The sequence below is a fragment of the Tenrec ecaudatus genome, chromosome 11 (genome assembly GCF_050624435.1).
Source record: "Tenrec ecaudatus isolate mTenEca1 chromosome 11, mTenEca1.hap1, whole genome shotgun sequence".
In the NCBI taxonomy this organism is placed as follows: domain Eukaryota; kingdom Metazoa; phylum Chordata; class Mammalia; order Afrosoricida; family Tenrecidae; genus Tenrec; species Tenrec ecaudatus.
In genome coordinates this window covers 91,863,029-91,877,418 of record NC_134540.1, presented here as the reverse complement: position 1 = coordinate 91,877,418, position 14,390 = coordinate 91,863,029, and the positions used below count along the sequence as shown (strand labels likewise).

Below are 14,390 nucleotides of genomic sequence, written 5' to 3'. Positions count from 1 at the left end.
GTGGGGGAAGCCTGGGTTTCAAAGTCATCCACAGCCCTCTGATGACCTGGGTGGAGTTCGATTTGTATTTCGGAAGCTGACTATCACGTGGTTACCAGAAAAGGGAGAAAAGGTAATCCAAAGAGAGCAGTGGAGGGAGATGGGAACTGTCAGACCATCATGCTATTAATGGGACAAGGAAACAGTAAACACAATTCCCCAGGAGGAGACCCAGGGCGGAGGCCAAAGACCTCTAGGAAGAGGCATGTCGAGGGGCCGTGGCTGGAAACAGCACCTTCTGTTGACTCTGGGGCCCAAGACACAAAGGTGCTCTCAGTGGAAGAGAGTATGGCAGAGACTGGGCGAACAAGACCACTGGATCAGCGGCAGAAACAAATCTGGGTCGAAGATGCTCACGGCTTCTAACATCGTGTTAAACCTGTAAACGTTTCCTGGAGCAAAACAATGTGGATTCCCTTGACTCCCCTCCTATTAAAAAACAACAACAACTGGTTTCTACGGATGCCTCCCATCACAGCTCCGACGTGCTCAGGCTCATTAAGGCCTATGGAATTTTACTCTCCTGCTACTCGCACACGGTCATTTAAAACCGAGCAGTAGTTTACCTCGGACATGCTCTAGGGACTGCCCTGCTGCGTGGTGGCTGCTACCAGCAGAAGCTCACACCAGTTGTAAACAGAACCAGAAACACTCCTCCTGGAGGGGGAGCAAGGGCACGGCTGGACACGGCCCGACCCGGATCCCAATGGCTGTGGCCTCGCTGAGCCGGTGCAGAAGGTATCTGACACAATGGAGAGAGCTAGGACACAGGTACTGGTGACAATGCACTTTACAAAGAGGAAACCATTTGAGGAAAGGAAATATTTATTTTCTCTCTCTTCTCACCAGTTTGAGAAATAAGGCTTGAGGCAGAACCAGGCAGCCATCAACCGATCCCTAAAATACCCTTTCCAAATGGGAGGCAGTTGTTTTAAAAATCTCTGGGTCAGGCCCTGAACTAGCATCAGTAGTGCGGGAACCCATCCTAGAGAAAGAGCTGATGTGCACACTACACAGGAAACACGGCTGAACTTAAATGATTAACACGTGGCCAGAGGTCAGGCAGCTCTCTGTGGTTCAGGCACAGACATTCAGACATCAGAAACCAAGAGTTCGCGCCCCTTGTTGACGACCACCACTGACACTCACTCATCAATGTCACCCGTGGATTCCCAGAAAGACACAAAGGCAAGGCGGGAACTGTGAAACACGAGTGTAGGCTTGAACCCAGGAATGTCAATGCACTTTTGCCTTTTTTGAAAAAATAAAATAAATAAGAATAACCTTAGGTAATGTTATCCCACCCTGAGGAAATTGGACTGGTTATCAGAAAAAGTCTTCTAATGCAAATCATCCGCCACTCACAGCTTAATAGATTTGTGCTTCCTAATGATAGCACTTCAACAAAATATACTTTCTTGGATACCTATGTGAACTATGTCACCAGCAGAGAATAGTGTATCAATTTTATAGTTGCTATGGATATTCTTTAGTATGGGAGATGTTCTTTGAACTCATTAGGTGTAACAACAAAACAAAACAAAGATACATCAAAACTCATATGCTGCTTGGGGATGGATGCAATTACAGAATGACAAATACCAATTCGGGAAAATGTAAAACTTACTGACGCTCAATGAAGGTGCCTTGCCACTACACAGTGTACCCCTTTCAAAGGGCATTATTTTGTTGCTTATTGTTATATTTTTTTGGTTAAAGAATCCCACCAACGGAAGAAGCTTATCTAGAGCAAGTTTATTTAGAATTTCTTTTTTAGCATTTGGATGAAGGCTCTTTCACATGACATATCATACAGGCCAGTGATTCCCCCTCTTTTCTTTCTACTCTGTCATATATGACAAATGGTGTTCATATGTGGGCTACAGTCCCATGTGCCAGTTAACATAATTCCTGGCTGACTAGCTATAATTTCACCCCTCTTTTCTTCCACTTAAAAGAGCAATCAGAATGCAAATGAGAGAGAGTGCTATTACTGGAGTCTCAGCTTCAATCTGCTGACTGAGAGAGAGAGAGAGAGAGAGAGAGAGAGAGAGAGAGAGAGAGAGAGAGAGAGAGAGAGAGAGAGAGAGGCCGACCCCCAGAGAGTGAGAAAGGAGAGGCAAAAGAAACAAAGACTTGGAACACTCTGATACTAAAAAGTGTAGTCAAGTGACCCATGAATTTCACACCCCAATACGTCACACCTCTGAGGCAAGCACCACGTTGTAACAGTAGCATTAAAGATAAATAAACACATGAAGTTTTTTATAAAGGTTAGAAAGTTTAAAGAATCAATTTGTCCAGGCAAATAAAACCAAGCATACATATATATTGACTGGGGGTATTATAAATCATTGGTTATGATTTCTCATCAGATCATGGATTTCAGAGCCTTTGACTTCAGGGTGCCATCTCAGTGCTCTGAGGACCCAGCCTTGGCAGTTGTGCCCAGGAGGGACATGGTTCTGTTCTGGACTCCGTGTCACAGCTCCAGGGGCCATGGTGCTTAACCAGCCAATTTGGGTGAGCAGCACTGGAACAAATGGGTGGAAGTGCACGGACAAAGTGCAAAATGTTTCTGCATTTTGGGGTCTCTGTGAATTGAGAGTGTTACCAATACTGACGTGCATGACAGATGTAAGACACCATATGTTTGCACACTGGAGTGTGCATTTCTCTTAGCCACTGTAGTGAGAAAGGAAATGCACCCTCTGATGAGGGCGAGCAAGTCCTTTCGGCCTGTCTCAGCGCCCAGCTTCAACTCCCGCCCCCGCCTCCCCACCCCCATGGTAAGCACAGAACTTACAAGGGATAATATACCTCGTGGTGACATGAGAAATACCTAGAAAAATGAACCTGATAATTCCATCTATCTCCTTACATACAAGCCCGACACTCTAAGAATATGTGCAAGAAAAAAAAAAGGGGGTTAAGGTGGGATATGATAACAAACAAGCTAGAAATTCTCAGAAAAAGTTACTTGAACTCTTCTTTTAAGTTGGAAAAAAATTCACTTCAAAGGAAAATGTGGAAGATGAACGACATTGCCGATGGTAAATTGCTTTTGTAACCCTACTTGTGAAAGATCTAGACCTTTCTTTTATATGAGCTCATCACTTCCACTGACAATTAAAATCATTCCATTTGAGTGCTTGTTATTAAAGAAATTTCCTAACATCAAGTTGCAACTTGATGTTAATGACACAACACAAAACAGGATGAGACAATCTAGTTTTCATAGGAGGCAGGGTGTTAATAAAAGGTAGCTTTCCTTCTGTAGCTCCTGTTTAATCCTTCACATAAAAGCTTGCTTGCCTTAATCATCCAAAACCTGGCAGCAAACAGGTCTCTTAAACTGTCAATTCCTACAGTTTGTGTTTCATCTGCATATTCAAAATTCCATACTCGCGAAGCGACACTAATTTCATAGTGCAAGCCTTAGCAGATTTTATATCATAATACTTGAATAACCATTTAGTTTTTGTGTTTGCTATTGAATAGCATGTGCATCTTGTAAGCTATTCTTCTGTGGCAAGAACTGTCGGTGCACCTGCAATCGCACGGGCCAAGAGACACCATGTGACCAGCACACACACCAGACCTGGGGAATGTCCAGGAATTGCTGATCGGGTCCTTTCTCTGAAAGGGTGAATGGTAGAACTTTTCTAGTTGAGAAATAGATAAGCAGGAAGCAAGATGACTTGCCCCAATGTCTCGCCGCTGGCCAGCAGGACTAAGACCTTCTTTGGCTTCTCCCAGAAAATGGCTCACTGCTTTACATGGGTCTGCCCAGTATCTAAGTGTTTCTTCTGTACACGACAGAAGCTGAGGGCAGTTGGGGAGGCTGTCAGAAGGATACCAGAAGCTGTCCCTTGAGGCCCCAGAGTGGAACCTTTCACACTCGCTTCTCATCATACATTCTGTAAGGTTCGCCCCCAAAGGTGTTAACTATCACACAGGACATACATTTCTGCTTTATGCACTGGCCCCCCTGCTAGGCAACAGGTTCCTGGAGGGGAGGAGGTTCATGACTCTCCTTACACTATGGCCCTGGCATCTGGCATCACCCTGGATAAAAGTTTGTTTGCATGAACTGAAATGAAAAGAGAAAACGAGAAACCCACGTGCCAAACACGCCTTCTCACAGGCAAAAATAAGGTTTGATTCTACAACTGCTGTGCTTCCCACTTGGTTCAAAAAGAGCTAGCGAGTATCTTCTGGATGCTAACAGAACTCTAGAACTGTCTGAGACCCAGAAGGAAATAATAAAAAAATCCCAAACAGTTAAGTTTTCATTTCAACAGGATGCGCTCCGCTTTTCCAAAGCAGAGGTAAAACAGTCCCTGGCCAACCCTGGTCTGCAGTCTGTGTATGTAAACACAGGTTCAGAGGACCACCGTCTGGCTCATTCATTTCAATGTGGCTGCCGTCCCACTCTCCTGGCAGAGTTGAGTAGGTATATATCAGATACCGTAAGGCCCACAAAGTCTCAAATATCTACTATCTAGTCCTTTACAGAAAAGGTTGCCACCCCTTCTTCTAAGGAACACATGCACACCACAAGGGTTTCTTAGGTTGATAATGAAAGAAACCAGAGACATGTTATCAAAAGAGCACCATAAATATCTATGTGTTGAATTAATTGAGGCCAATTCATACCCCTTTTGCAAATTAGCTGCAGGCTTATGCACTTGGGAACTGCACTACTATTAACCATGTGATCCTGTTACAGACCCTACTAAAAATAAGGGAGTCATAGGGTCATTTGTGAAGCCAGCGCAATTGTGGAATTTACCTTACCTATCACTGTTCGACCTGGTTTCTCCTGTATTACCTCCCAAATACCTTGTAAATCCTATTTTTATTAAATACACCCTATCGGAGCCCTCAGGAGCCCTGGCAGTCTAACAGGTAGGCTTTGGGCTGTGATCTGCAGTCGGCAGTTCGCAGCCACCAGCAGTTCACGGGTGAAAAAAAGGGGTTTTCTGCTCCTGAAGTACAGGTTACAGTGTTGGGACCTCACAGGGGCAGTTTTAGGGTTGCTTTGAGTCACAACTGGCTCCATCGCAGTGAGATGATTTGGGTTATTTAAGGGCTTTTGTGCGTTTTGTCATGCTTTTTATTTCACACAGAAATAAGCATTTTCTAGAAGACTGCATTCGGGGCACATGGAACTGAAATCTTTGATACGACATTACCAAACAAGTAACACGAATGCGTATGGTGACATGGCTAACCAAGTCTTTGACGAAGGTTCAAACTTACATTGCGCTTTTCATGTTAAACGAAATGCAGTCATTTAAAAATCCATTAGAACCTACGGCCTACTGCGGTGTGATGCCTTTCAGAGTAGTAAACCATTTCTTAAAGTAACAAAGAAAGAAACAGCCCTGCCAAGTGCGACATGATCTAATACAAGAGTGCTACATACACCACATGCCCGGTGGCTACTGGTCAGCCTCCTTCTGATCAAGCCCTTGCGTCTTGCAGGCACGCAAGCAGAGTCCCTCACCGAGCCAGTTCTCCATGGCGCTGCAGGTGCATCCTCCCGCAGTCTGCAGTGCCGACAGGGTCTGGGGTTCCAGCTCTGTCTTAGCTTTGGGGCTGACGGTGTAGTGTGTGTGGGGTTACTACTAGCTGTCCGACATGCTAATAAAGCTCCAGGGAAGGGGCGAGACCCTGCTACCTAGGGTCTTGTCCTTGAAGTACAAGCTCTCTTTGCTCTAGTCACAGACCAAGCGCGCACACACGCACACACACACACACACACAACCCAAAACAAACCCACTGCCACGGAGTTCATTCCAACTCATGGAAAAACTGGAAGACTTCGCCTTTGCACTCAGAGGGGTTTGGTGGGTGCTGACTGTGCACCTTAGGAGTCACAGCCTGCCGCTTAACCCTCAGTGCCACCAAGTGTACTTGCTAGTGACAGATAGCAACGTTGTTTCCCCAAGCATCCACCGCAAAATCATGCTGCTGCTGTTCACCCAGACTCTATGAATGACTCATCCCCACACCTTAAAGCCACATGCCATTCTGATGGCTGAACGTAATAAGGCTGCTATGCAAAGCACATTGGCCTCACAGCAGCACGATCCCAGGGCTGGCACCCAGGAGTACTACTCATCAGCTATGTAATCTTAAATCCATCAGTTACCTCTCTGGGTTGGCTTCCTCATATGAAAATACACACATTATCACACACCTGCCCTAAATTCCTTCTTGGGTTATTGCAAAACTTTCAAATGAGATTGTGTGTGCAAAATTTATAAACACAATATTCAGATGAAATTTATGTATGCCTTTTTTTTTTAACCTATCAAAAACGTCTCCGGGGCCACTCTAAGTAGCCCTGTGACGTTGGAATTCCTGTGCTTTCTCCAAGCGCCTCTAACCGATGCGCACAAGTAACCACACGCTAAGTTTCTGAACAACCGTCAACACCTCCGAAGACCAGGCGCACACAGCCCTGGGATGCCAGGGAAACGACCTCCCACTCCGGCTAATTTATGGAGTCACAGCCAGGCCGTCTCTGAGCACAGTAGCCGCGGCCACCACGGCCTCTTCCTCATTCATAATTATATTCATGAATGACATCAGGAACAATTGCAACTTCAAACGGCAAATAAACAACCGATGAATGCACAAAAACAATGGCAAATGGCTCTCGGAATAAAATGAATAAACTTGTTTTAATTGGATAGAAGCAGAACAGAAGTAGAATTGTCCCCCTCCCCCCGCCCCCTCTTGGGGGTAACTATAGGCCATTTAAAGCTAATCGTTCACCGACACTGCAAAGAGCTAGGGCCTTTGCTGGGCAGCTTTCTTCAGGCACTGTGGACAGAACAGAAAACGCCCTGAAAGAGCCTGCATATGTGCACAGTGCAGGCAGCTGCAGGGTCCAAGAATTCACAAATCCCTTCTGATTTCACATGGGCTGCGCAAGGACAATGTGTCACACACGAACTAGACTCCTTGTCCTCCAGGTCGGGGTGGAATCATATTTTTGTTCTCTAAGGCTTATGCAAAAAGGTATACGCAAATCTAGCTGGACATTTACATCCGTGTGCCCCAGATGAAGATCTACACTCGAAAGCAGGGCTCGGCATTGAAATTTCAGGGATGGGAGTGCTAAGTTACAAGGTTCCTTTCTAAAGTCGCTTTCCTTAAAACAAAACAACAAAAAAGCAGCAGCAACAGCGGCAGCTGATGGTCAGTCCTTTGCCCATGAAGTGAAGATGGAGCAGAAATCAATGTCTACGATTCTGCTTCCCCCACCTCCAGGTACCCTGGGCTTGTCCTCCCTAAATCCCGCATGACTTGATGACCATTTACAAAGCGCACAATTCACATGCACTGTAACTTAGAGCGGATTCCAACTCACAAGGGGACCCGTGTGTGACAGAGTACAGCTGTGCCCGGGTGGTTGCTGGCAATCATCTTTGTGGAAACAGACTGCCAGGCCTTCCTTCCATGGTGCCGCAGAGTGAGTTCGACCTGCCACCCTTTAGGTTCAGGGTTGAAAGTAAATTACCTGGGTCACCTGGGGACTTTTCGTTCATCTCAGGAGACCCAAGGCTTTTCTGAAAATGTTTAAACCGTCACGGGGCCAGGAGGGATGTTACACGCTAGTGGGATGCTTCAGGCAGGCGGCTAGCCTTGGTATTTTATTTCTGAGTCTTGGGGAGATTCTAATGAGCAGAGAGGTTGGAATCCACTGAACGCAACCCCTCCTGAAGGGCCCCACGGATTGGATGACTTGTCTGTGGTCAGCAAACTGCTACCTTCCTACGTAGGAAGCGCCTCCTGCATCTTGACTCGCCCTGTGGGGAAGTTCTCACTATGTGGGGATAGAGGACAGAGACAGGCAAGGTCAGCGTCTGCCAGATCCGGCTCGTGTCCAGACTGGAACACAGTTGTAACATTCCTGAGGCATGATCACAAACATGCCTGGTCACCCTGCCCTCTTTACCAAGGAGAGGAGAGCAGCCCGAAAGAAGGAAGCAACGTGTCAAGACACACGGTTCTGGTAATCAGGGAACCTTTCAAGGCATTACGAAAGAAACATTTCTTGCCTTCAAACAAAGTTTAGCACTCTCTAGATGGGATCACATGAACGGGCATCAACAACTCTGCAGGGCAGGCAGACCCTGCGGAGGCAGTGCGTTCACGTTCATGAGATGGGTAGGACAACGCAGGAGAGGAGGGTGCAACGGTGCACAACTCAGAGAAGGCAATCCATGTCTTCACAGGTGTAGAAATGGCTGCGTCGTGGATGTTTCCCACCCAGCGTGTGTTGGCAAAGAGAACAAATAAAAATTAAAGGACAAAGGAAACCGGACTTTCACACTTCTGGTTTCTGACAAGTGGGGTAAACCCTGGGCTGCTAGCCACAAGGCCAGCAGTTCAAACCCACCACTAGCATTTGAAGGAGAAAGAGGAGGTGGTCTGCTCCAGTCAAGGCTTGCTGCCTTCTCATCCTATGGAGTGGCTCTCTACTCGGTCGGTCCTACAGCGGTGCTATGAGTAGGAACCATCCAATAGTATTGAGATGAAAAGAAAAATAGTAAGCTTACTTATCCTTTAGATCCACTGGAATTGATACAGTGCACTTACATAAGTGAACCAAATTATTTATGGACATATCTTCGCCATTTGCTAGTAAGGCAGGTTGTATGCAACGTACGTAGAAGATTCCGGCAGGCAGGTCCCCTAGCCCCTGGGTGTCCCTGGATCAGCCCCAGCGCCGGTCACACACGCCTTTCCCTTCCCAGCCATGCAAAACCACCAACTTCCCCTCACTCATCACATCGCGTCTCCTGCCATCATTCCTTATACACCACATTTGCAAAGGCCATCTCAAAAACCAGCGGGATTCCAGAACTATCTTCTCCAGAATGCATCTGTAACAGTATAAATTCAAAGAACACAGTTTGGGTCTGGAAGCAGTAACAGTCAGCAGACAAGGCAAACAAATAATTAAAAGACAAGCTGATCCGTATTCTTATCCTATGGAAAATGGATGAGCTTCTTCAAGACATGGTCTGCATGCTACTAGTCATGTCTTCTCCCTAGAGAAAAATGCAGGAAAACAGCTGACCCTCGATTCTAAAGACAGGCCTACAAGATGACCCGTTTCTGGTTCTAGAATTTATAGGAACGATAGCAAAGGACACCACGTTAGCTCATCAGGTCCATTTACTCTTTTTATGGAGCTTTTTCTCACCAACAGGCTGAAGGAGAGCTGGATCCTTTTACACAGAGCACACTACTGATGAGGAAGTTTTTACACCATTAGCGCTAAACCCACTCCATTAGTGCTTTGCTGTTGAGCCAGAACCTCTATGAAATATATGGAATGATAAATTATAAATTTGCTACTTTCTATCATTTTAGATTCCCAATTAACTGAAGAATGAAATCAATTTGTTTTATAAGTCTAAATTTAGCACTTCCCATAGCACAGCGGAATAGACTGGGAGCGCTGCCATCCCTAAGAATTAGAAGCAGCCGCAACGTCGCAGACACAGCTCTATCTAAGAGATTCAGCTTTCCGCTTATGAATTGTCTGAGGAACTATTTTCTGTTTTGTTTTCAAGAAGGCACCGCGTTACCTGAAGGAGCGAGAGCCAGACAGGGACAGGTCTCCAAGAAGGAACAAGCTCTCCAGACTGGGGAAGGGCTCTCCACTCTAGCTGAAGAGCCAAGGCAACATGGGCATGCCACTAAAGGTCTGGCACCAGGTTCGGGCATCAAACCCAAAGGCGCTATTTGTTTCCCAAACCATCTCTACAGGGAGGCGATCAGGACGAGGTAGCATTGAAAAACTGTGTTCCAGGTCATTAGCTACTATTCACAAATTTTTATTGGGAAACAATGTGATTCAGTGACTACACACGTGGGCTTCTATCTGCTGTCTACCTTGCGAAGACTTCCATATGTTTTTTCCAACGTCAAGGGCACCTCAGTGGCTTTTTTCCTATTAGAAAGCTTATAACGCTTTTCGAATTCCATAGAAAATTTTCGAGAAAGAAACTCAAGCGTTGATATGTACCTCACCAAGGACAAAATTACCAACCTGGGCTAACCACAAACACTGCAGCAGCACTGGGCAATTCTAGGATAAAACACTTCAAATGGTTTCCGGATCGCTCCATTATCTGTTCCTTTTATATCATTAAATAGGAGCCAAAGTCCTTAGAGTTCTCTACCAGTTGCACACGCTCTGGCTTCTTAGTTTGATCTCACCTCCTGCTCTCCCCTTCTGGCCATATTGACGTCTGTCTTCTGTGACCTCTCAGGCTCTCTCCAGTCTCAGGGATTTGCACCCTTTGGCTGTATCGTGTCCCCCACTAAACATCTGCAAGACTGGTGCGCTCACTTTCAGGGTCCGGGCTCTAACGTCACCTTCCCTCCCTTCTTCCTTACTTTATTTCCCAGAGCATTTAGGGTCACCCACAATACATCATGATTTTAGCACACTTCAAAATGATTTTTCTCTAAGCTTCAAAGGGAAATGTTTTTTTAAAATGATCTTTCCTTTTTCTTTTCGGCTCAAAACTAAGCCTGTTTCCTTCTAACTGGGACTGTGATGTTTTCCAAATGGGTGAAATAGTTTGAAGGTACATGCGATGCACTGGTATCGTTGTAATATAAAGGGGGGGGGCAATAATTTGGGTATCTTTCAAGATTGAGAGGCTGATGCTACCCTTTCTGCCACTGCCCATCCTGCTCCAAGTCCTACCTGTCACCCTTCCCAAGCAGCCCTTCAGTGAAGTTCCTGTCGTTTTTCATTTTATTTTGATTTGAAAAGAACAGCAAGAGATGGCAAAAGGTACGAACGACAGGAAACTCACCTGGAACCGACTGCCACATCAGCCTGACGGGTTGGTAACACAGAGCTGCCCAGCCAAGTGTGGTTTCCCGCCTCCAACTACAGTGGCCACCATCGTGGAAGGCAGGGGCTTGCACAGCAGTGAGCTTTCAGAGCAGGAAGTACTATGAGCAGTGGGGGCTGCTGGTGGCCACGAAGCCTCCTTTGCACATGAAGGGAAGGGGGCTTTCCTGGGTAGATCATGGATGTCTGCAAAAAGGAGGGGAATAAATGCTTTTTAAAAGAGGCTCCAAATGCACCTTGATGCTACTTTTACAAAGACAAAACAAACAGAAAACCAACAACCTATTGCCATCCAGTCAACTACAGCGCATGGCGCCCTCTCCCACATGTGATGGAATCAGGGCCCCAGAGGGCTTTCTCGGCTGGAATCTTTCTGAAATCACAAGGCCAAGTCTGTCTGTCTTCCCCAGAACCTCTGGGGTCGAACCGCCAACTTTTAGATAAAACACACACACAAAAACAAACTCACTGTCAATCCAGTGGCTGCTGATTCACTGCAACCCCCATAGGGTAGGATAGGCCTGCCCCTAGGCAGTTCAGACACCATAACTGTTTACCGGAGTAGACAGTCCCATCTGTCTCCCTCAGAGCGGCTGGTGGTTTTGAACTGCTGACCCTGCAGGTCACAGGTCAATGAGTAACCACTGCGCCAGCAGGGCTCCAACTGTAAACCATCTGTGCTAACCTGGGACCTTAAAGGTATGCCTTAATGAAACACAACCCTACTTGAGAATTATTTAAAAAGAGCTATGGACAAGATGAGATGAGATATTTGTGAATTCTTGGTGAGAAGATATGAGCGAAATATCCAAATGCTTATTTTATTTTTTAACAGACGGGCAGACTTGCCGGCAAGTAGCAGGACCTCGATCCACCTTCAAATACAAACTTCCTCACGTGCACACACACAGTGGGGCAAGAGCACAGCAAGGACTGAGGACTCACAGTCACACAGAGCGAAGGCGTCTATTTGTTGAGTGGTCGCTGAGGACGAAGCAGAAAGAAACTCGGAAGGAGCAAGCAATAAAAACCCACCACCTACCCACTGAGGGGGGGCTGGAATACTACCTCTTTCAAAGACGATGAAGCACAAAAGGAAAGGCAGTGGGAATCGTGAGGTCAGGCTGCCAAGAGCTTGGCGCAAACTGACCTCTAGGAATTAGGAAATTGTAAAAATCAAACTTATGGCAGTCAAACCCAGCGAGAAAACCCATTCCACAGTTCACCTCCTCGGCTATCCCCCAGGTGTGTGGGTCAGAAGAGGGTGAAAAGTCCATGTGGTGCCCACAATCCAAGCTGGGACATTCTATTGTTTTGGCAAGGATACCTCAAGGGTGGTGGTAGCCACTGAGGAAACCAGAGAGACTGCCCACAAAGTAGCGCTTGGTGAGATGCTGTCCAAGAGGACACGAAGGCTCCAGGAGGGCAGAGACCTTGTTTCATATTTCTTCTGTATCTTCTAGAACATCTACTCCTGTGTTGGCACATACTGAACCCTCAATAACTTGACTGGCTTAAAAAGTCAACTGTGTTCCACCTTTATGAGATGGCCGAAGACCCAATGAATTCTGAACATTCCAGCTAAACTGGCAGAACTCAAAAGACGCATTAAGAGAGAAATGATTGTCACCCACAGAGATTTTTCCTATGAACTTAATTAAATGCCTCATGTGGGGTGGGGGCGGCCAACTTGGACACTTTAGTGCAGTACTTATTTCATTTGGGACGAAGGCCGCTAATAAACCAATATTACTGATCAATTAAATTGGAACAAGTGATAAGAAGTGAAACTGAGTAAGGGGACTAGGTTCAGTGGCCTCTTTAAAACACTGACATGATCCCAATGATAGCAAACTATCATTATATTTGGAGGCTACATAAGCTTTTAAAAAATGTGCTACCACCACCCCTGCTTAGGCATGTTGTCAGAAGTAAGTAAGCAATAAAGGAAGTTTAAACATTCTTTAATAACTTTATTTATAAATGGTTTTTATCAGGCTTTCATATCTCATATTCCCATGCATCTCGTTAGGATGGTTTTAATTATTTTTTCTTTCAATCAATCAGCTAAATTGACTATAATTAAATCAATACTCTTGGGTTTGTAATATCCTAAAGAAGATGATCTTGCAGTTTCGCAGCTAGCACATTTTGCCAGGGAATGCCTAAATAATTCTATTTTCCCTTGCGCACCGTACACTTACTGGCTATCTGCTTGGCAATGAGCGCTCTCTGTAGCACTTTCCCTAAGCTCATCTGATAAATACAATGCAAGTGCTCATGGGTCACTGGGGCTCCGTTTTGTGCTTTGCTTGCTTATCTAGAAGGTTACTTTAGACAACGTGTATGCATGAAAAACCAGTTACCATGAAAGAGTAAACCAGAAGCGAACATTATTTTAATCATCCAGGCTATGGTGGAGGCGCTTGGTTACCAGAACCTCCTTTTCTGGAAAGGCCTGTAGCCATACAAGTTTCGAAGCTCTGTACTGCCGACAACACGCTGGAGCCGTCCTGGGCCTCCATCTCTGACCTCTTCAGACAAAAACAAGCTCCTCAGCACGCTTAATCCACGCATCGGTTAATCCTGTTTATTGCCCGGAGTTCCTAGAGTATTATTTGCATAGTTTTTAGATTTAGTAAGAACAGCCTGGCCGATTTCCAGAACTTCTCCCACTACTTGGCAATCCCAGCCCCCTTTATCCATCCATCAGGGCCATTCTGAAGTCGCACACCACGAAAAGAAAGCAGGGAGGCCCGCGCGGATGTGAGGAGGTCCCTGGCATGGCAGGAACAGATGGCGGCGAAACTCAGATGATGGGTTTACGGACGGATTCAACAACAGACCTGGGAATCCGAGGGGATCAAATAGTCACTGACTGCAGGCCCTATTTTAGGCGACTTCACAGCAGGGCTGGGCAACATACATGAGACGGCGCGATCCCCAGTTCCTCAGGAGACAGCAAGACTTCACACAGGCTGCAACATCACCCAGGAACAAGCATCTGGATTTATTTATCGTGACTCCCTAGATAGTGTATCGAGTCTAATTCCCTTTCCGTCTCTACTTAACTTGATAAGTAGATTCTCCACACACCCATTACTGGAAGACAGGCTATTCTGAACTCTACTTTCTTCCTAACCTGAAAAGAAGTTTCATCACTCCATTAATCCCTGATGGAAGGGGAAGAAAAACCATTTCCCTAGTTTGTTTATCCTGAGAGGCAGACAGTCTCCAATCAGTAGCCTGTTGTCAACAGTGATGCTGGGGTAGATTACTAGTGCATATTGCTTAGAATGGCAGGCACATGGCCCTGGGGCGGCCATCTGCTAGGAAGGAAGTACTCTCTCCTCTAGGATGCTGAAGAGACTGACAGCTAATGTAAACACAACACTGAATCACCCATAATAGCACAGGCCCTATATTCACTTATTACCACATTTTAAGATAC

General features: G+C 45.9%; 1 protein-coding gene across 2 annotated transcripts in view; it reads right to left on the bottom strand.

Moving 5' to 3' along the window:
- IRS2 (insulin receptor substrate 2) overlaps positions 1-14,390 on the bottom strand; it is a 33,334-nt gene that overhangs the window by 5,366 nt on the left and 13,578 nt on the right. Inside the window, exon 2 of one of the 2 annotated variants that reach the window (XM_075563430.1) lies at positions 10,899-11,125. The exons of the other annotated variant lie outside the window; for it this stretch is intronic. Coding sequence (XP_075419545.1) covers positions 10,917-11,125 — 209 coding nt within the window. The 3' untranslated portion in view covers positions 10,899-10,916. The remainder of the gene's footprint in view (positions 1-10,898; positions 11,126-14,390) is intronic. 2 annotated transcript variants of the gene reach the window in all.